Source organism: Apium graveolens, chromosome 1 (genome assembly GCF_009905375.1).
Source record: "Apium graveolens cultivar Ventura chromosome 1, ASM990537v1, whole genome shotgun sequence".
In the NCBI taxonomy this organism is placed as follows: domain Eukaryota; kingdom Viridiplantae; phylum Streptophyta; class Magnoliopsida; order Apiales; family Apiaceae; genus Apium; species Apium graveolens.
This window is the reverse complement of record NC_133647.1, coordinates 12,410,251-12,432,932: the sequence shown is the minus strand read 5'-3', so window position 1 is coordinate 12,432,932 and position 22,682 is coordinate 12,410,251. Positions and strand designations below refer to the sequence as shown.

The 22,682-nt window shown below is 36.9% G+C and overlaps 1 protein-coding gene and 1 non-coding gene across 2 annotated transcripts; both read left to right on the top strand.

Moving 5' to 3' along the window:
* The first annotated feature begins 9,235 nt into the window (after nt 1-9,235).
* LOC141680307 (small nucleolar RNA R71) lies at nt 9,236-9,342 on the top strand. The gene has a single exon (XR_012558306.1). It is a non-coding gene; the product is annotated as a small nucleolar RNA R71 (small nucleolar RNA).
* Nucleotides 9,343-15,757: 6,415 nt separating this feature from the next.
* LOC141661008 (F-box protein SKIP5) lies at nt 15,758-20,132 on the top strand. The gene is made up of 5 exons (XM_074467991.1): nt 15,758-15,983; nt 17,620-17,764; nt 17,838-17,916; nt 19,126-19,184; nt 19,509-20,132. Exons 1-5 carry the CDS (start codon nt 15,866-15,868, stop codon nt 19,861-19,863), a joined length of 756 nt encoding a protein of 251 aa, XP_074324092.1. The 5' UTR covers nt 15,758-15,865; the 3' UTR covers nt 19,864-20,132.
* The last annotated feature ends 2,550 nt before the right edge of the window (nt 20,133-22,682 follow it).

The following is a 22,682-nucleotide window of genomic DNA, read 5'->3' as shown; positions in this document are numbered from 1 at the left end:
TCAACCCATCATAATTCATCAACAGTGGGAACCCAATATACATGAGAGGAGATCCCTCGAAGTATATTCAATGTGGTAATGACAAGTTGTAAGGATGAATTGGTAGTACCTTTGCCACGTACATGATAATGTTGTATCTGAGTCTATCTTCTATAAACCTAGAAGGTACTGACACTGCTAGAAAGTAAGAGTGTTAAAACTCTGAATGAGATCAAGTCATTTGATGAGATAGAAGCAGTATATCTCTAGAGATGCCCGGCTAAGCGAATGTAATTGTGTGGTGTTAGGGCGAAAACACGCGCTAATATTCACGCAAGTATACGCGTTCGCAAGTAATATAGAATACTTTCTAGTTCGTTCCCTCAGAGACTCAGACTAAATTATTGTCTAATTAAACTCACTCACCAATGTATAATTACTTCTCAATGTTAAGACACTAACACTTAAAATTGTTGATTAAATATTAACTACAATTAACTACTTAATTAACCACTTAACTAACACTTCAATTTATCAATAATAAAACACTCATGAGATCACAACTTCATTATTACTTCCTTCTATAGACATTGTTATTACCTTTAGCATGTGACAGTGATGATATTAATCGAATAACACAAAACTGATAAAAGCCAACTTTCATTGTACTAATACCATTCTACCAAGCATCCACAATTAAGATAGAAGTTGAATAGTCATCAATTATGTTGAGTTCCTATATGTCTACAGAAATTGACAACACAACAATTTAAGCACAAGTTATTCCTTTTGATTACATAGGGCAAATAAAACTGTTAGAGTTACCCACTAATCATGCACAACATACATGAACCTATGCTAGCATGGCAAGTTCTAAATCTCAAGATCCACCGTCGCTTCACAAGAGATTAACACCCTATCTTATATGTTCGCGACGCACATAAGACGAATACGCACAACCAATACTAGATATCATACAATCATCACACATTAAAGTATTAAACAATTAACTAAAGAATTCCATAATAAATCTGTTGCAACCCCATGATCACGATTAGCCCATAATAGCACTTATCGTCATCATAGGTTCATATGAAATCATGATAAACAAACACAAGAAAATAATAACTAAACTAATTATATTAAAACAGAGTACGTCACAAGAATAAATAAGTTCAAAGCAAGAAAACTAGCATCCAACGTTACAACGAAACAAGAATCACAAGAATATATGCTTCCTCTTCGTTGCGGTGTGCTAAATCGGTCTTCTTCCTTATCTCCTTCGCTCCTTGCGTAAAAACACAATCTTCTTTTAATCCACACTTGTGAAAACGTCTCAAATCTACTTATATAATAGTCCCATAAAACTCAGATTACATAGAAGTGGAAACCAAACAGAAGTAGAAGTCCTAAAATAATTTACCTTTTTTCCCGACCCTGCGCGGCCGCTCAGCATAGCTGAGCGGGCGCTCAGCTTGCTGCGCGGCCGCTCAGCATAGCTAAACGGGCGCTCAGACCTCTACTAGAAAAAAAATGATTTTGCTCCGTTTCTTCGCCGTAATCTGCCCGTTTCTTTCCTCTCGCAATGGTGAACACATGCCAAGGCTTATTCTTGATGATTCCTCCCCCGAAATGCAACTAAAACCCTGAAATGCATAAACACTAGAAAAATGCATCAAATACACAAAATACTTGATTTCAAGACACCAATTTAAGCCATTTTAAGACGTTCTAAGTGGTATAAAATGCCACTTATCACACCCCCAAACTTAAATCGATGCTTGTCCTCAAGCGTCACAGACTCAAAAACAAATAAAAACATGCATGAATGCAATCTATATGAAAATGCAGCGATCCCCCTTACTACAATTAACCAACCAAATTGTCACATCTTAACGAATGCAGTTAGACAACTAAAGATCAATAAACTCATGCAAACGGACATACAGCCAGAAACGTGGTGTGTGCAAATGCTTAACAGATATGCTACGGAACTAGACCAATTACTATGACTAGACTATCCTCAAGGCAATCCTACGATTATACAAAGAATAAAAATTCTAAGCACAAAGTGATATACAACACTACAAGAACTCTGGAGCTTATTACGGAATCGTGCTTTTTATTTACAACTCAAATGCTTATTTGACCGTGCAATGAGTGAGGTCCACAAAAGACTTATACAATGGTATCCATGTAACGAGCGTTAGGTTAGCGGATCCCAGACTCTAAAAGCCTTAGGTCACTAGGCACAAAGTCCCCTAAGAACTTAATAACTCGAATACCAAAGAGCACACTCTTGATCAATTATGCATAAATTAAATTTTTTTTTTCTTTCTGAGCAAGTGCGTTTTGCTCCATCTTGCTCAACCCTAGACTACTTGCACCATATGCGAGCCGGCTACTAGCCATTTGACGCCTAGCCACAACTAGCAACAACTTCCATATTTTTTTTTCTCCAAAATTTTTCTTTTTCATGCCTTTATCACTAAGAACCTATAATCGAATTCTAAGCATAATAAGTAGATTGACCTTGAAAACAACTAAATCATAACAACAATCTAGCCCTTACGCATTCTCTAAGACTTAGTGGACTTACAATTGTTTCTAGCATGCATATCAACCTACACAACTTAATATCACTTTAATGCTATCACTACACTCGCATCAATATCACAATTCAGTCGATAAATCATTGCAAAAGGGATCATGGTAAATGCATGAGCTACATGACATTCATAACAAAAAAAAACTATATGGCATAAATTATGCAACTATATGAACTAAACTATCATGAATATGCAACTAAATGACACACACACAATATTCCTTAACTACCACCCCCAAACTAAAAATCTTCACTGTCCTCAGTGAAAGTAGTAGAAAGGAACACAGGGTATACCTACTCGGAGTCATCATCATCATCACCCTCAGTGGGTGGAGTATCAGGCGGCGGGTATGCAGAGTCCTCACCAAAAACTGGCCACTGGATATCAGCTCCAAGGCCTCAAAAAGCAGTCCCTAACGCAAGGGTGAGCTCCTGAGCAAACCTGCTCTGCGTCTCATACATGGCACCCATCCGCCGTGAAAGCCTCCTATACTAGGCATCAACCATCCCAGCACCCTCCTGAGCTCTCGAAGAACCAGCCTCATCACGCCCTGGCCTAGCCATAGTAGCACCTCGTGCTGGACGCCCTCCTGGAAGACGATAACCCAGCCCATGCTCCTCAGGCTCACCACCGGTCCACTCCTGCATCCCATTCAGAGTGCCAGAATCAATCGGAGCTGCTGGCAACTGTAACTGCTCATGAGCCGGCCAGTTCACTCCCACTGCTCGGCATAGCTTCGTAACCGTAGATGCATAAGGGATGTTCATATGCTTTGCTCCCCTTAAAAACTTTAGAATTCCTTGGTAGATAAACTCACCAAGGTCCACATAGTATTCCTCATTCAGAATTCCCCACAACAACTGTGCTCTCTCAACTGTGACCTCGTGTGCATGCGAAGAAGGCAAAATATTAGCACAAATAAATGCATTCCATGCACGGGCATACCTGTTCATGGCGATCGCCGGAAAGTGACGATACTCATTAGTGCCGGTCCTGCAGGTCCAAACTGTGCCCGGTCGACAGAGAGTCGCACAAATCAAATCCAAGTCAAAATCCTCAGCAGTCTTTTCATTCCAGTTCTCCTTCTCGGGCTTCCTCTCTCGCTGTCCAATCACACGGTGAATCGCCGCAGGATGATAATCAACCGTCAGCCCTCGGACCACAGAAAACCCATTCTTTTCGGCCTTCGTGTTCGCGTAGAACTCGCGAACAACGCTCATCGGTACCGCTTTGGGTGACTCACAAAAAGCTATCCACCCCTTCTCTGCAATCATGGACAGCAACTCACCATCCCTCCCCGATTGTAAAAACCCCCTCTCCTTCAGAATCGGCTTCCCCAACAGCCTAGTGTACTCCTCCTCCGCGGCTCTGTCAGTTAACCGAGACCTTGCAGCAGTACCCCTCGATGAATCAGCAGTAGGAACTGTGCTGCTGTTGTCAATAGTGCATGCTCTCTTGGGTGCCATTGCTTCGTGAATAAAAGTGTGTAAGAACTGATTTTTGATGTTTGTGAGAGGGTTTAAGTGTAGGAAGTTTTGTTGGAGATATGTAGGATAGGTGTATTTATATATAGGGTGTGGATTAGATTAGGGTTTGGGAATTAAGGGGTAAAATGATGGGGTAGTGGTAACAAATCGTGGGTTTATGGGCTAAAACTGTTTTTGTGTTTTTTTTCTTTTCTGAACTGTAAAAAAAAAAAAATCTGGTACTCGACCCCTGAGCGGTCGCTCAGCAAAGCTGAGCGGGCGCTCAGGGGGTCACTGGGAAAAAAATTTTCAGCCCCTGTTTTCTGATTTTTTTTTGTGTTTTTGGATAGGTTATTAACTTCTAAGGGTTCCTGTAACAACAATTCATGGGTTGCCTCCCACGCAGCGCTTCTTTTTCGTCATTAGCTTGACATTTCGTACCCTTCTCAAGTAGTCAACAAAATGGCACTAACCACTTCTCGGTTTGCCATGTCCCCATAGTAGTGCTTCAACCGCTGACCGTTAACCTTGAATGCTTGGTCCGGATTATTCTCAAAAATTTCCACCGCTCCATGTGGAAACACAGTTTTGACAATAAAAGGTCCAGACCACCTTGATTTCAACTTCCCAGGAAAAAGTCGTAGCCGAGAGTTGAATAAAAGAACTTGTTGCCCTGGCACAAATAACTTAGGATGTAGCTTCCTATCGTGCCACCTCTTCACCTTTTCCTTATACATTTTGTTATTCTCGTACGCTTGAAGTCGAAATTCATCAAGTTCATTAAGCTGAAGCATTCTTTTCTTACCAGCTGCATCTAAATCCAGGTTCAACTTCTTCAATGCCCAGTAGGCCTTATGCTCAAGCTCCGCAGGTAGATGACATCCCTTACCGTACACCAACTGAAACGGTGACATCCCAAGTGGAGTTTTGTATGCTGTTCTGTAAGCCCAAACAGCTTCATCGAGCTTTAAAGACCAATCCTTCCTTGACGGACAAACAACCTTCTCTAGAATGCGCTTTATCTCTCTGTTAGACACTTCCGCTTGACCATTTGTTTGCGGATGATAGGCAGTAGCTACTCGATGATTCACATTATAACGCTGCATCATAGAAGTGAACTTACGGTTGCAAAAATGCGATCCTTCATCACTTATGATTACCCGAGGTGTTCCAAACCTTGTGAAAAATTGCTTATGAAGAAAATTTAGCACTGCCTTTGCATCATTTGTCGGTAAAGCTTTAACTTCGACCCATTTTGAGACATAATCGACTGCCAGCAAGATGTACTGATTATTGCAAGTCGAGATAAAAGGCCCCATGAAATCGATTCCCCACACATCAAAGACCTCGACTTCAAGTATCACATTTAATGGCATCTCATCCTTCCTTGACAAATTTCCCACTCTTTGGCAACGTTCACACCTTAAAATAAACTGATGAGCATCCTTGAACAAAGTAGGCCAGAAAAAACCTGCTTGCAGAATACGAGCTGCCGTCTTCTCACCACCATAATATCCACCATAAACCGTGAAATGGCAGTCTCGTAATATCCCCTTTGTCTCACAGAACGGGATACATCTCCTGATGATCTGGTCAGCTCCCTGTCTAAACAAATATGGTTTATCCCACATATACCACTTCACCTCATGCAGAAACTTCTTCTTTTGAGCGGATGTCAAATTAGGAGGCATTATATTGCTGACGAGATAGTTTACAATATCTGCAAACCATGGTTCTTCCTCCTGAATTGCAAATAACTGCTCATCCGGAAAAGATTCATTGATTGACGTCCTATCTTGTGAAGTAGAATCGGGATTCTCCAACCTAGAGAGATGGTCAGCTACTTGATTCTCAGTACCTTTTCTATCTTTGATCTCTAACTCAAATTCCTGAAATAAAAGTACCCAACGAATGAGTCTCGGCTTCGAATCCTTCTTGGAAACCAGATAGCGAATAGCCGCATGATCAGTGAATACTGTTACTTTCGTACCAAGTAGATACGATCGAAATTTCTCAAAACCAAAGACTATAGCCAAAAGCTCCTTCTCAGTAGTGGTGTAGTTCAATTGGGCACCATTTAAAGTCTTACTCGCATAGTAGACCACATGGAAGAGGTTTTTCTTGCGCTGTCCCAGAACTGCACCTACCGCATAATCACTCGCATCACACATCATCTCAAACGGTTCTGTCCAATCTGGTGCTGTAATAACTGGTGCAGTGATCAAACTCTTCTTGAGAGTCTCGAATGCTGCCAAACATTCATCATCAAATTTGAAAGGCACATCTTTCTCAAGCAAATTGCATAACGGCTTAGATATCTTTGAAATGTCCTTGATGAATCACCGATAAAAACCCGCATGACCAAGAAAACTACGGATTCCTTTCACAGAATTAGGTGGGGGAAGATTTTTAATAACTCCCACCTTGGCTTTGTCCACCTCCATACCCTTGCTAGAGACCTTATGCCCAAGGATAATGCCTTCACGCACCATAAAATGACATTTCTCCCAATTGAGCACCAAATTAGTTTCCACACATCTTTTGAGTACGGCGCGCAGATTATTCAAACATTCATCATATGAGTGTCCAAACACGGAGAAGTCATCCATGAACACTTCGACGTTATTTCCAATCATGTCAGAGAATATAGCCATCATACATCTCTGAAAAGTGGCCGGGGCGCCACATAACCCAAACGAAACTCTGCGAAAAGCAAACGTGCTAAATGGACAAGTGAAGGTAGTCTTTTCCTGATCCTCTGGTGCAATACAAATCTGATTATACCCGGAATAACCATCCAGAAGACAAAAATACTCATGACCCGCCAATCTGTCAAGCATCTGATCAATAAATAGAAGAGGGAAGTGATCCTTCCTTGTGGCTTTGTTCAATTTTCTATAATCCATGCATACTCTCCATCCTGTAACTGTTCGAGTAGGGATGAGCTCATTCTTTTCATTTGCGACCACAGTGATACCTCCTTTCTTAGGTACACATTGTACGGGGCTCACCCACGAGCTGTCAGAAATAGGATAAATGATGCCTGCATCTAGCCATTTCAGAATTTCTTTCTTCACCACCTCCTTCATGATGGGATTCAGTCTTCGCTGTTGTTCCACAGTTGGCTTACTACCTTCCTCTAGCAGAATTTTATGCATACAATATGAAGGACTTATCCCCTTGATGTCTGCTATGGTCCATCCTATAGCCGATTTGAATTCTCTCAAAATCCTTAAGAGCTTGTCTTCCTCACTACCTGAAAGGTCAGATGAAATAATAACATGTAACGTAGATGAATCACCTAAAAAAGCATACCTCAAGTGTTCAGGTAATGGCTTGAGCTCCAAGGTAGGTGCTTCCTCTATTGATGGTTTGAGCTTCCCTTCAGCATTCTTAAGGTCAGAAGTACCAAGAGATTCAAATGGTATGTCCAGCTTTCGCTTCCAGGGAGAAGCGTTCAGATATTGTAATTGCTCGTTGCCATCTTCATCATCGCTGTCAAAATCCCCCACTAAGGCCTTTTCCAAGGCATCAGACATTAGCATGCGATCGAGTTCCGAAGTAACCGCAGAATCAATCACATCCAATTTTAAGCACTCCTCATCTTCTGTAGGGAATTTCATTGCCTTGAATACGTTAAAGGTCACATCCTGATCTTGGACCCGCATAGTAAGTTCCCCTTTTTGCACATCTATCAAGGTACGGCCAGTAGCCAAGAAAGGCCTTCCCAAGATTATGGGAATCTTCTTATCTTCCTCAAAATCCAGAATAACAAAATCTGCAGGAAAGAAGAGCTTATCCACCTTGACGAGCACATCCTCAACTATGCCCCTTGGGTAAGTAATGGAACGGTCAGCCAATTGTAGCGACATGTATGTGGGTTTTGGATCAGGCAGATCCAGCTTTTTAAAGATCGACAACGGTATCAGATTAATGCTTGCTCCCAAATCACAAAGGCACTTGTCAAAAGTCAGTTTGCCAATGGTGTAAGGAATGGTGAAGCTTCCTGGATCTTTCAGTTTTGGTGGTAACTTTTGCTGCAGAACAGCGCTGCATTCTTCCGTGAGAGCAACGGTTTCAAGGTCATCCAGTTTCACCTTCCTTGAAAGAATAGTCTTCATAAACTTCGCATAACTAGGCATTTGTTCCAGAGCCTCAGCGAAAGGTATATTGATGTGAAGTTTCTTGAACACCTCCAGAAACTTTTCGAACTGTCTATCCAGCTTTTGTTGCTGCAATCTCTTAGGAAAAGGTGGTGGAGGATAGAGCTGTTTCTCCCCTGTATTAGCCTCAGGCAGAGTGTGTTCAACAGTAGTCTTCCTTGGTTCCGCCGCTTTCTCCTTTTGCTTAGATTCTTCATCTCTAATTTCAGCTTCTACTTCTTTTGCCTTTTCAACATCAGCCACTTTTCCAGACCTTAAGGTAATAGCCTTGACTTGCTCTTTAGCTTCCTTCCTGCCTGGTACTTCCGTGTCACTGGGAAGAGTGCCAGGTTGACGATTGAGCACTGCATTGGCTAATTGACCGATTTGATTTTCCAAGGTCTTGATAGAAACCGCCTGACTCTTGCACAACAGCTTAAGTTCCTCAAAATCAGCACTAGTAGGTGCAGCTGTACTTCCCTGTTGAGGATATGATTGCCTTGTAACATACTGTTGTGGTTGCTGGAATCCAGGTGGGTTAAACTGTTTACTCACTCCTTGCTGATATGGTGGCTGAATAGCATTCTGATTATTCCCCCAGCTGAAATTTGGATGATTTCTGTTGTTAGGATGATAGGTCGCTGGCACAGGCTGCTGTTGTCGCTGATAATTATTCACATACTGAACAGATTCGTTGACAAGAGAACACTGATCCGTAGCATGAGAACCTGCACAAAGCTCACAAACCATAGCTATTTGATTAACTCCATATGTAGCCAGAGAATCAACCTTCATTGATAGCGCTTGGAGCTGGGCTGCAATAGCGGTGGCTGCATCAACTTCCAGAATACCTGCTACCTTGCCTGACGTCATCCTCTGAGTTGGGTTTTGATGCTCATTCGCAGCCATCGTCTCTATAAGATTATACGCCTCAGTATAGCTTTTAGCCCATAAGGCGCCTCCAGCTGCTGCATCGAGCATGGGCCGAGATTGGGCCCCCAAACCATTATAGAAACCAGTGATCACCATCCAATCCGGCATTCCATGATGTGGACATTTTCTCAACATTTCCTTGTAGCGTTCCCAAGCCTCGCACATAGACTCTATAGGTTACTGTGCAAACTGAGTAAGAGCACTCCTCATAGCAGCAGTCTTTGCCATCGGATAAAACTTCACCAGAAACTTTTGCGCAAGATCTTGCCACGTAGTGATGGACCCACCTGGTTCAGAATGTAACCAGTCTTTAGCCTTGTCCCTTAGTGAGAATGGGAAAAGCCTCAACTTGATAGCCTCATCAGTCACGTCATTATACTTAAAAGTGCTGCAGATCTCGACAAAATTCCTTATGTGCATGTTGGGGTCTTCAGTTGCCGCTCCTCCAAAAGAAATAGAATTCTGCACCATCTGAATAGTGCCCGACATGATTTCAAAGGTGTTAGCTTGAATAGCCGGATGAAGGATGCTTGACTGAATGTCATCAATTTTAGGCCGAGAAAAATCCATAAGAGCTGGATCAGCTTGAACAATACGATCTCCCATGTTTACTGGTTCTTTCTGCTCAGTTCCTGAATCCGAATCCTCAAAATCTAACTTCTCTGGAGTATCAAGAACTTCGTCTGTCTCCTCAGCTGTATCTAAAGTCCTCTTGCGAGCACGAGAACGAGTTTGCATAAACGCTTGCTAAAGTACCTGAAACACAACCGAAAAAAATAAGTAACTACTACGTCCTAATCACTGAGTCCTAATGACCAATGATGGTAAGTACATAAACTAAACAAATACACCGAGTCCCCAGCAGCGGCGCCAAAAACTTGTTAGGGCGAAAACACGCGCTAATATTCACGCAAGTATACGCGTTCGCAAGTAATATAGAATACTTTCTAGTTCGTTCCCTCAGAGACTCAGACTAAATTATTGTCTAATTAAACTCACTCACCAATGTATAATTACTTCTCAATGTTAAGACACTAATACTTAAAATTGTTGATTAAATATTAACTACAATTAACTACTTAATTAACCACTTAACTAACACTTCAATTTATCAATAATAAAATACTCATGAGATCACAACTTCATTATTACTTCCTTCTATAGCCATTGTTATTACCTTTAGCATGTGACAGTGATGTTATTAATCGAATAACACGAAACTGATAAAAGCCAACTTTCATTGTACTAATACCATTCTACCAAGCATCCACAATTAAGATAGAAGTTGAATAGTCATCAATTATGTTGAGTTCCTATATGTCTACAGAAATTGACAACACAATGATTTAAGCACAAGTTATTCCTTTTGATTACATAGGGCAAATAAAACTGTTAGAGTTACCCACTAATCATGCACAACATACATGAACCTATGCTAGCATGGCAAGTTCTAAATCTCAAGATCCACCATCGCTTCACAAGAGATTAACACCCTATCTTATATGTTCGCGACGCACATAAGACGAATACGCACAACCAATACTAGATATCATACAATCATAACACACTAAAGTATTAAACAATTAACTAAAGAATTCCATAATAAATCCGTTGCAACCCCATGATCACGATTAGCCCATAATAGCACTTATCGTCATCATGGGTTCATATGAAATCATGATAAACAAACACAAGAAAATAATAACTAAACTAATTATATTAAAACATAGTACGTCACAAGAATAAATAAGTTCAAAGCAAGAAAACTAGCATCCAACGTTACAACGAAACAAGAATCACAAGAATATATGCTTCCTCTTTGTTGCGGTGTGCTAAATCGGTCTTCTTCCTTATCTCCTTCGCTCCTTGCGTAAAAACACAATCTTCTTTTAATCCACACTTGTGAAAACGTCTCAAATCTACTTATATAATAGTCCCATAAAACTCAGATTACATAGAAGTGGAAACCAAACAGAAGTAGAAGTCCTAAAATAATTTGCCTTTTTTCCCGACCCTGCGCGGCCGCTCAGCATAGCTGAGCGGGCGCTCAGACCTCTACTGGAAAAAAAATGATTTTGCTCCGTTTCTTCGCCGTAATCTGCCCGTTTCTTTCCTCTCGCAATGGTGGACACATGCCAAGGCTTATTCTTGATGATTCCTCCCCCGAAATGCAACTAAAACCCTGAAATGCATAAACACTAGAAAAACGCATCAAATACACAAAATACTTGATTTCAAGACACCAATTTAAGCCATTTTAAGACGTTCTAAATGGTATAAAATGCCACTTATCATGTGGTCGCAATTAGAGGAAAGAGTTATTCCTTGAAGCATTCAACGAACAGGATCGAGACAAGACCATTAATGTCTCAAAGCCATAGATTGACACCATAGCCGTTGACTCGTCGTCGTCTATGGAGCATGGTTAAACTAAACGGATTAAGATTCAAGGTGAAACATTCCATCTGAATCTGGTAGCCATTAAAGTAGAGGACTTAGGAGGGTTCAAACCCGGAAGGGTACCGACTCTGAAAAACAAGTCATGATGAAAAACCTGATCGCATTTCTGTATGGATTTGTGGGGGATTGTTAGAAAATTGGATTTTTAGATCATAGTTTTATTATGTTCTTGATGATAATCCTAAAATCTAATGTTTGGAAGTTGTTCCATGATATGTGAACTAAAACTTTTATATATGGATCTAAGTATTTTCTTAGTGAAATACATAGAGAAATAGAGTTGAAATTAGTAGGTTGTAAAAGCTTGAAAAGAGAATGTGTTTTGTCCCACATTAAAAATAAATAAATGGGGTATTGGCTTTATATAGTATCACACACATGGGTAGTGTACAACTAAATGGTGTGTGATGGTGCATTGTGTTCTTGTGTGCTTCACGCGCACACACACATACACACGCCGCTGCGCCGCCCCGACCCGGTCGGGTCGAAGGGCGATTTGGGAGAATGTCTAGGCGTCTCGCGTACACGAGGCGACCTGGGCGAGGATTTTATTTATTTGTGTGATTTAATATTTTAATTAGAATTTATTTATCAGTTTGGGCTGGGTTATAACTGTTGAATTAGGTTCGGTTTCTGAATTGGGCTGAGTCATTTTGTAAGTGGGCTTAGTCAGATTCGTTGAACCTGGATATTTGACAAATAACTATGTAACTGATTATATTCAAATTAAAATTAAATCTAAAATAATGTGAGGGATTAATGAATAAACTGTTACAATTTTATTTTAAATTCAAATTATCAGTTTTGATTTATCTATTAATTGTACATTTTAATTCTGATATTAAATGGGGTGGTTAGTTACACTTAGTCTCTACTATAAATAGAGGACTAAGGTTCTGAGTTTTTTACACCACACCTTACCTTCTTCTTCTTCTCTCTATACTCTCTGCTCTCCCATATTCAGATAGCGGTTTTCCGGCGAAGTGAGGTCCCAGTCGAAGTTGAGCTTTCGAGGTGCTGTCAACTCAAAGCTCGGAGCTGTTTTATCTTGGAGAAGTTGTTACATAGCATTCCCAAAGCAGCCAGGTGGGGGCAACTATCTCTTCAAGAGCAGCCAGGACTTCGAGCAAGGTCTGGCAACTCAGCTGTTTTGTTACTTTCTGCATTTTACCAGTTTCACATCACTGTTTTATGTGCTTTCTGTAAGTGTTAAAGCTATGGTTACTGGTACGCACTCTTGTTTTTCTTTGTTCTTACAGTTTCTGACTTGCATGCTGTTTACCTACAGGTTTTGCTTTGTTACCTGTTATCTTGGCCTTATCTTGCTAAATTCAATATATAATTGCCTCTATGTTGCTATACTAGTTAGTATTTGCCTCTATGTTACTGTAATAGTTAGTATTATTTCCAACATCACCACGTCCCAAAAAAACTCGTATACACAAACAAATACGTCTTTAATCCACCGGACAATGACATACATATACGAGGGAAGTGAAAAGTTACTAAGGTCAAGAATAAATATTAAAATAACAATAAAAAATAAAATTATAAGCCAACAAACTACTATTATTTTGCAGTATCTCAAACAACCATAAACACTTTTAAAGCAACCTGATCACCCTTAGCAGTGGATAACAAAAAATAGCACAAACATTTCTACAACAACCCTCATGGATCGCTATTAGCAGTGGACAACAAGAAATACAACTTTCGGCCTCTATTATTTCAGTTTAATGTCAAATTTTTAAGAATACGTTCAACCCACATATTACCACGCGCTAAAAATAACTCATATACACAAACAAATATGTCCTCAATTTACCGGACAACGACATACATGTACTCTTAATAATTACAGTTAAAACAAATACCCGCAATAACATTGTAACCACAACAGAAATACTCAAGCTTATACACACAAATAACTACATCATTTATCCATAAAAAAAATATAACATTAATAATTATAATTAAAAAATAAAATTTAATATCTGTGCATTGCACATGCTATGCTATAGAGCTAGTTATAGTTCAAGAAACAAACATAATTATAACATACTGATTGATATTATTTACTCCTTATAATAAATTACACCCACTTAAAATAAGATGATAATTATATATTGCTTATATTAAAATTATATACATTTTAAATATTAAAAACTAAAATAAAGGTCAAAAGCTAGTAATCTTAAGTACGTGTTAAATATTTGCAAAGCTGCATAAATTTACGTGCAAAATTTGAATTTTGGGTTGTGACCTCAGAATTAGTTTTATCTTGGTCAGGTAGTGGTTTCTTAAAATATGTAACTCATCACTTAAAGTAGAAAAATATCATATAAGTGATATAAAAATTTTAACTTATAAATTATTTATGTGTTTAGATAATTTTACGTATAAGTTACTTATACGCCGTAAGTATTTGGTAAATCATAATCTATAATTTATAATTTTTTTGAAACAAAATTAAAATTCAAATTACAAATTACAAATTACCTTAATTTATAATTGTGAATATTAAAATAAAAAGAGAGAATTTAGAAACAAGGATAATAACTTTGGAATAGGTGTTAAAAATTACTCCTTCTATCCCATTGAATTCTCTACATCACTTTTTGACACGCTTTTTAATGCTCGTTTAAATTATAACTCTATTATATTTTTTTTATTTTTTTTTTCTGTATAAAAGTTTTATGTTTAAACTTTTATTCAAAAAAAAAAAATTAAAAAAAAACATTACGAAACTATACTTTATACAAGCCTCGAAATACGTGCAAATAGTAAACGTAGATAAACCCATGGGACGGAGGGAGTATGTTTAATTTTATTCTTAAAATTTAAAATTTAAGATCAAATTAAAAAGTTAAATGCTAAACTCTATTTGACATATTAATATGTCTAATTATATTTACTTTTGCAATTTAACATACGGAGCAAAAATGAAAAGTTATTTTATTTAGAAAAAAAAGTCAAAATATATTTAATGTTATTTAAATGATTTTATAAATAAATCAATCCCGTATAAAACCTCAAACAGAGATCGGTAAAAGGAAAGTAACCCATGATCACTTGCTAACATATCTGTGCACTGATATATAGACATTTAGGAATTTGCCCAAACAGTCCAGGTTAATTAAAAAAGCGCTAAATCCAGAAAAAGCCGAGGAAAAATGCTTCGCCGGACTGGCACCTTGTCCTCCTAAATTGAAGATTTAATGGTTCAGTTCCCCCAGCTAAGAACATCTACCCATTCATTTGTTAAAAAGCATATTATCTTAATTATTCTTGTCAAAAGTATAAAAAAATTCTAATTATTTTTTTAAAAATCATGATTACAGATTTCGGAAATCGAAAATATTCGATTGAATTACCGATTTACAAATTACCAAGCGATTTTTGAAAAATCAGATTATTTATCGATAATTTATCGAAAATTAAACAAAAATATTGATCAAGTTTTAAGCAAAAATTTTAAAAATCGGCCGATTTTTATAACTATTAAAAAAAGGGTGTTGGCCCCAAATGTCACTATTTGGGGTCAAATGGCCCTCAATGTCACTTTTTGAATTATTGGCCCCTAATGTCACTTGAAAACGGGGTTTCGGATTAAATTTTTCAAAATAGACGAAAAACGCAGTCTTGTGTTGAGTTTTTCTATAACATTTTTTTTAAATTTTTTTTTGAATAAAAGGAAAACGCAATTTCAGAAATTGTTTCGGCAAAAAACGCAGTCTCGTCTTAAGTTTATGGATATAAAAATGGTGTTTCAAACCGAATTTTTCGTAAAAACGCAGTTTCTAATCGAGTTTTTCTCAGGATGCGAAAAAAAACCCAAAACGCAGATCCAAAATGAGTTAATATGAAAAACTCATCCTGAGATTGCGTTTTGCCCCATAAACACAAATTGAAGTTGCGTTTTCATTCTTTTTTTTGAAAAAAAAATCAAAACGGAACACGCAATTCCATTTTTAATTAAGAACAAAAACTTCACCCGGAACTTCGCTTTTAAGTGACATTTGAGGTCAATTATTCATAAAGTGACATTGAAGGCCATTTGAATTAAAAAAGTGACATTTGAGGCCTTTTTTCTAAAAAAAAAAATTAATATAAAAGATTTTATCAAATAGTTTATATGTTAAAACAAAACCGTTAAATGAGTCAAATGACATATGGTTGTAGTTTTAACCCAAAACTAAACCCAACCCATTCGGGCACAAGCCCTTGTACAAAATTCAAAGCCTTCCCTGCAAGAAAAAAACATCAAATCAAATCAATGGAGACGAGAAAAAAATCAAGGCGTTTATCAAAAACATGGTCTGATAATTCATATATAAATAAACTTGATGATGGTTGTCTTATGCATATCTTTAGTTTCTTGCTTCCAATTCCAGGTACATTTTTTCCCTATTTACCCTTTTAATTGTTTTAGCTCAATTTAATTGACTAATTTTTTGTACCCTTTTTGATATTTTAGTGATTCATGTGAAAATATAGTTGTTTTGTTTATAAAAATTCTATTTGGACATAGATTTTGAGGTTAATTTAGTGTTGTTAATTGAGTAATTTGTGAACCCTTTTTGATGTTTCGTTGATTAATGGGGAAAAGAATGGAATTTTGCCTACCTATCAATTTTTAGGACAATTAAGTGTTGTTAGTTGAGTACTTTCGTGAACCGGGTTTGATATTTCAGTGATTCGTCGTAAGCATCGAATTTTGTATTAGGTGTGATGATTTTGTACTTAAAATACCTAATTGGTAACTTAAGAATTTATTTTCTTATTTGGTCATCAGTTTTTATAGGTTAATTTGGTGTTGTTAATTGAGTCATTTTGTGAACCCTTTTGATATTTTAGTGATTCGTGTGAAAAAGTTTGGACATTGGTTGTTAGTGTTTATAAAATTTCATTTAATAAAATTGTATTTGGACTTTGATTTTGAGGTTGATTCAGTGTTGTTAATTGAGTAACTTGTGAATCGATTCTTAGGAGAACTAAGTGTTGTTAGTTGAGAATTTCGGGAATCCCTTTTGAAATTTCGGTGTTTAATTGAAAAGAATCGATTTTTGTAGTAGGTGTGATGTTTTTGTACTTGAAATTCCTAATCGGTTATTTAAGGATCCATATTTGTTTGTATATGGCCATCAGTTTTTATAGGTTAATTAGTTGTTAATGGAGTTAATTATATTGATTGTGTTACTAGATCTGATTTATACTCTAAACTGTAATCTGAAGCACAACAGTCGAAAGATTAGAGTTTTATAACTTGAAATTTTATTAATCTAAAAGATAAGATGTTTTTGGTTTTTCTGTGTGATTGATTTGGATTTTCTTTTAAGCCAGAAGTACTGCAAATATGTGAGGAAGTCCTTTTTTATTAGTAAAATTCTCCTTAAAGGTCTATACCTTTTTTAATTGCATTGAACTGCTAGGTGATTAGATTTTTATTACTTTCTTGGTTTGGAAATTCAACCCTGTTTGTATATTTTATATCTCTGCAAGGTGCATGTAATTTTAAACCTACTTTTTTGGTACAAAGAATTTCTATGCTGCACACTTTCAACATCTACGTATATCATTGAAAGTTTGATTCATTTTTGATGTTCATGGTATAAAATATTAAGTAAAGGTCCTGAGTGTGACATTCTTATTATTGTTATAAATTACATGTCCTTCGCCTGTGTTTATTTCTGAAATTGAAACTTGAAAGTAAAAGATCTTGTAGGCTGTTAATTGCTGGAGATCATTGCTGAATGCCTTTTGCAAAGCTCCTGGATGGTTATTCAGTTGTGCTGTTTAAAAATCTCTGAATTGATTTTTTCGGTTTTAAATTTGTATTTATGTATGTGAGCATGTGCATTATGATGATTTTTCTTTAATCTGACTATCTGAATATTAGATTGGATGTGGACAAGATGGTAGCTGTATTGATGCTTTATTTCAGTATATTAGTTACAAATGCTAGACTAAAATGTAGATATTAGATGCTACTTTATGTGGTCCTGTTATGAATGGCTGTTGAGTTTGCAGATCGGTATAACACCGCCCTCGTTTGCCACAGATGGAATTTTCTGGCATGTCACCCTCGTCTATGGTTGCGAGTAGATAGGACGGTCAAAGATTTATCTCAGCCTGGTGTTTTCCCTACTGTTGAAGCGGCTGTCTCTGCTGCAAGGTAGTGATCTTGTATTGACAGACCTCATGAATCCCTATGTTCAAATCGAACTAATTAAGACATTTGCATGCAGGCCTGGAGACACAATTTTGATTGGGGCAGGAGGGAGCCATATTGCTTCAAATATTCAGATTAAGAAGCCACTTTGTCTGGTATGTCCTTGGTTATCTTCCATAAAAGAGCCAAAAAGTACATGTACTTTCCTTTGTGTTGCTCGACTTAGTAAAGTGCAGTGCACTGTGCTGCACCTTTTTGCGTGTTTCATGTAACTTGTTTAATTTTCTTATCCTTGTGATATGTTGAGTTAAAGCTGCAGTTTCCTTTTTGGCCGGAAGATCTATATTTGTAACTGACAGGGTAGTACTTCGTAGTAGGCGAGAATTACAGGTTGGTTTGGCTCGGTTTTGGGATAAACCGAAACCGGAACTGCGTACTTTTGGTTTTTGAAATTGGAAACCGCAACCGCGCTAAAAGTTAAATCTTGGATTGTTTAATTTCGGTTAGAAAATTGCTTAATATAAAAATTATAAAATTTTATGACTAAAATTTTAAAAGAACTTGCTGAAGCAGAATTTACTCTTATAATAATGAGATCCATTGGTTTTTCAAAATAATTATGAAATTAATTGCCCAACTTCGTTCTTTTCTCATACAGTAATATTTCATATACAATGACTATGAGACATTTAGACTGGACCAGTGAATCATTTAGTAACCTCAACAAAGCTTATTGCCTTACTTAATTACTTGTATGTACAATCTCATTAAAGGCTAGTACGAGACTTGTGGTTCTGTTTATTGCCACAGCTTCTACAAACCTACATATTTAAATTTTACACTTAAATATGATCTTATATGAAATCGGTTCGTTCGGTTTTTTTGGTTCGCTTGGAACCTACCGGAACATAACTATTTAAAACAGTTCGGTTTCTTGGTTTTAAATGGTTTGGTTTTAACCGGTCTCGGTTCTGTTTGACATTTTACTCAACCCTACTACAGGGTTGGGGCCGTAGATTTTATGTGGCCTTACACCTCCTAGTAACACATTTCTTTCTAAATTAATCAATGTGCATTTCTTTGGAGCTGTTCTCTAAATTACTGAAGTTGCACCTCCTAGTAACACATTTCTTTTTAACTTGATCATTTTGTAGAGCAAAGGAACTTTTTGGTTTCCTTATCGACTGTTTTTAACTTTATAAAGTATGGTCGGAACATGAAATTTCACATCTTCCTGTTATCCTGTACCCTTGGCTTCTTCAGCAAGATATTCGTACATTCGAGTTTGATTGTGGGGGTGCTTAAATACAATGATTTGTAGATATAGTACTATCGTTTCCCTTTCTGTTTGGACATCTTTTCAGATTGGCGGAGGTGATGTCCCAGATGATACGACTCTGATATGTTCTCGTGGTTCAGAGAGGTATGAAATAACTTTTCTTTTCTCATTTCTTTTGTTTTGCGATTTTTTTAATATATCTAGGTGCCACGTCTGAATGTATGGTTGCCTGAAGTCTTTTTGGCCCAGCGATAATTTTTCTAAATGCCCTTAAAAGCAAAGATAAAAACAATACCTTAGCCCCTTTATTAGTTGAATAAATTGTTTTACCTGTCTTATCCGCCGGTAGCTAAAAGTTACTAAAGCTTCAACAGACTTGTACCAATTGCATTGCTAAGATTTTTTTTTTCAAGATACATACTGGGTGTTCTTTCTGTTAATTAATCTTAAATTGTTGTCTTCGACCAGTGCATTGGAGTTCCTGTCTACGTGCAAACTAGCCAACTTGACTGTGAAAGCAGAGTTAGGTTGCTGCTTGCTTCATCGAAGCGGAAAGCTGATAATTGATTGTTGCTTTCTCCAGTGCGAGTCGGACCCTTTAGACTATCTTTCATATGCGATTATAAGCACATCTAATTGTCCAAAGGTTGCTCCATCATTGTTGAAATGTTGTGGTGATGGCGTGTCTGTTTCTCAAACTCGAATAGAAGGGGGTGCGAAGGCTGTCTTGACAAGTGGAAGCCTGGCATTGCAGCGAGTTCGTGTTATTTATTCACAAACCTCCATCTTTTTCTGGTTTGATGTAGAGCATCAGGAGCAATGAGGTCATGCCCACTGCTCTCTTATCATGCTTTTTCATTTCTGTGCTCATGCATTGTGTTGTAAAATCATCATCTGTATCATGTATATTAATTAATCTTTCAATTTTAGGTGTCTAGTCATGTAGGATTCGTTTTCCTTAAAGAATTCGTTTTCTTTACTGTATTTCATTATAAATTCATAATGTCCTGGGCATGACTGAACTTAAATTGCCTGAATGCGTGCTTCGTTTATTAATATATTGGGTATAAAAATTGATTTAGACATGAACCAGTTTGGAGTTGAGTAGAAAGCTTTATAGAAATTATTGCCTCGTGCTCTGATGAGCTTCGAGTATGTTCTGGATTATGAATTACTCTCTTATTTACAAATATTGTTTATATTCAACACGGTAATTATCTAAAATTGAATACTGATCATCAGCCTTGTGCTTTAATGGATTCTTGTATAAAAGGATCCTCACATATAAGAGTTAAGCACAGCTTGCAACCCCTATCTTTTCAACAAATGTGTTGGTTCGAAAAATCAGGTCACAATGCATCCCAAATATATTCTTGTTTTTAAGCACCATTGAAATTATTAAAGAGAGAGAAAATGAAATTCAAACCCTAATTAATTTGATGTGTAAATTGTTAAAGGGATGAAAACTGCCAAGAAAACTCAAAATAAACTTCAATAATCGGACCTTTACACAGTGTAACAAAATTTAGTCGTTGAACCCAGAAAAAGCCCTAAACCCCAAGTACTCAACCTGAACTAAAAAACTGGTAAGAAATAGAAAACCCAAACTTCCAGCAGATCTTGTTCTTGAAATACTCCTCAGGACTGCTGTAAAGCCATTGGTAAAATGTAAATGTGTTTGTAAAGCCGTTGCTGTTGAGGTATTCATGGCAATGTCTTCGTCTTTTGGATTTGGGTATAATGCAACGACTAATGACTATAAGATTATATGCATTTGTCGCTCTCTTGGGGGTTTTAAATGGTCTTTTGTTCATATTTACTCTGTTAACCGGGGTTATTGGGTACATCTTGGTGAATGGGGAGGGCTCATTGTTCCTTTCTGTCCCCATGAGGATTCAAGATGATGTAATTTTATTATTAGAGGTGTTCCGTATTGAGAGCACTGCTAAATGGACAAAGATGTATAGTATTGGACCTCTTGCGTCTGAAGGACTACTGCGGATTCCTCAGTGCTTTAGCACTGGTGAGATTGTACTTGAGACATGGACAGGGAATTACAATCATGCTTCCAGCACAGTTCCTTATTTTACAACCCTAAGGCTAATCTTGTGCTTCGTGACGGAGATATTGAGGAGTTGGATCCTTCATGGAATGAATCCTACTCCTACGTAGAAAGTTTGGTATGTATTGAGGGAATGGTACAGATTGGGAAGGAGCACAAAGACAACAAGAAGACTAACTCCAAGATTATATGAGCTCTGATTTTGTTATGTGTTTAATCTGTGCTTTAAGATTGTTAGACGACCTGTATGTTATGCATAAATAACACTTAATAACTTAAACTGAATTTATGACATCAATAGTAGTACTCGAAAATTTGGTCCAGAGATTAGAATGTTGAGTTTGTGTATGGGATACATATGACTTCATTTAGAGCATTGAGGGTAAATTAAGTCGTAGTCTTTTTGCGGGTTCTTGCAATGGCTTGGTTTGTTTAACAGATGGCAAAGAAAGTTACGTGGTTTTGTGGAATCCATCCATTACAAAATCAAGGACACTGCCCAAGCTTATATACTAGAAAGTTATATGTTTGTTATGGGTTCTGTTGTGATCAACTTTGATAAGCCTACAATATTATTAATACCATTATTTTAGGAGATAATTTCTTAATCTTAATTTTGCCAACTTCTTTAAATTAGGTTATTATATTATATTTATATCAAGTCCTAAATGGATTTTATCTTATAAAATGGGTCTTCTTGAACTTTATTTTACAAAATGGGCCTTGTTGGACTTTATATTACAAAATGGACCTTCTTGGGCTGTATGGTCTTGGTACAACAAACTTACTGATGACTTTTAAACTACTTGCATTGTTTGGTTATGATAAATACGAGGTCGCCATGTATAGCTCGATTTCTGATTCCTGGACAATGATCGGAGATTTTCCTTTTGAAATGGTATATCCGTTGAATGCCAAGTCCACACCTAAAGCTATCTACTGGCTTGTTGCTCAAATTCACCGCAGAATCGGTATTTCTTTTGATATAAAATTGAAGCATAGTATATTCAATTGGGATTTTAAAGATTTTTTTTGAATTTTGAAAATTATAAGATATTCAATTTTGATTCTAAAAAATCTTTTAAAATTTGATGGTATTCGATAGAGATTGTAAAAAAAGTCTTTTAAAATATGGGTTATTCAATTTAAATTTTAAAAAATTCAATAAAATCTGGTGTATTCAATTTGGATTTTAAATAATCCAATAAATCTGGTAATATTTAAAAGTCCAACAATCCAAAGAGTTAATGCAATAACTAGAAAATATTTTTAGAATCAAAATTTTTTCCTGTGAAAAAAGACCAACAATCCAAAGAATTAATGTAATAACTAGAAAATATTGTTTCATGTGAAATTATTATTTATGTGAGACAAAAAAATAATATCAGTATAATATATAGATTAATTGCAAGCTAATACATAAATGATAGTCTAGCTTACATATAATTTTATCTAAGATGTCTAATGTACACTAAGATGAATATGTCAATATCAAGTTAGGCCATGTATTTTCACTACTCACTTTTACCAATTTTTCAACTATGTTTACTGTTGTGCAAGACATGCCTGTATCATAACAA

Bases quoted from the DNA above. Each gene is read 5' to 3' on its own strand.
- LOC141661008 (XM_074467991.1), top strand. From the start codon at position 15,866: ATGGAGACGAGAAAAAAATCAAGGCGTTTATCAAAAACATGGTCTGAT. The intron at 15,984-17,619 runs GTACATTTTTTC...TTGAGTTTGCAG, and splicing joins TTTCTTGCTTCCAATTCCAG to ATCGGTATAACACCGCCCTC. The intron at 17,765-17,837 runs GTAGTGATCTTG...ATTTGCATGCAG, and splicing joins GCGGCTGTCTCTGCTGCAAG to GCCTGGAGACACAATTTTGA.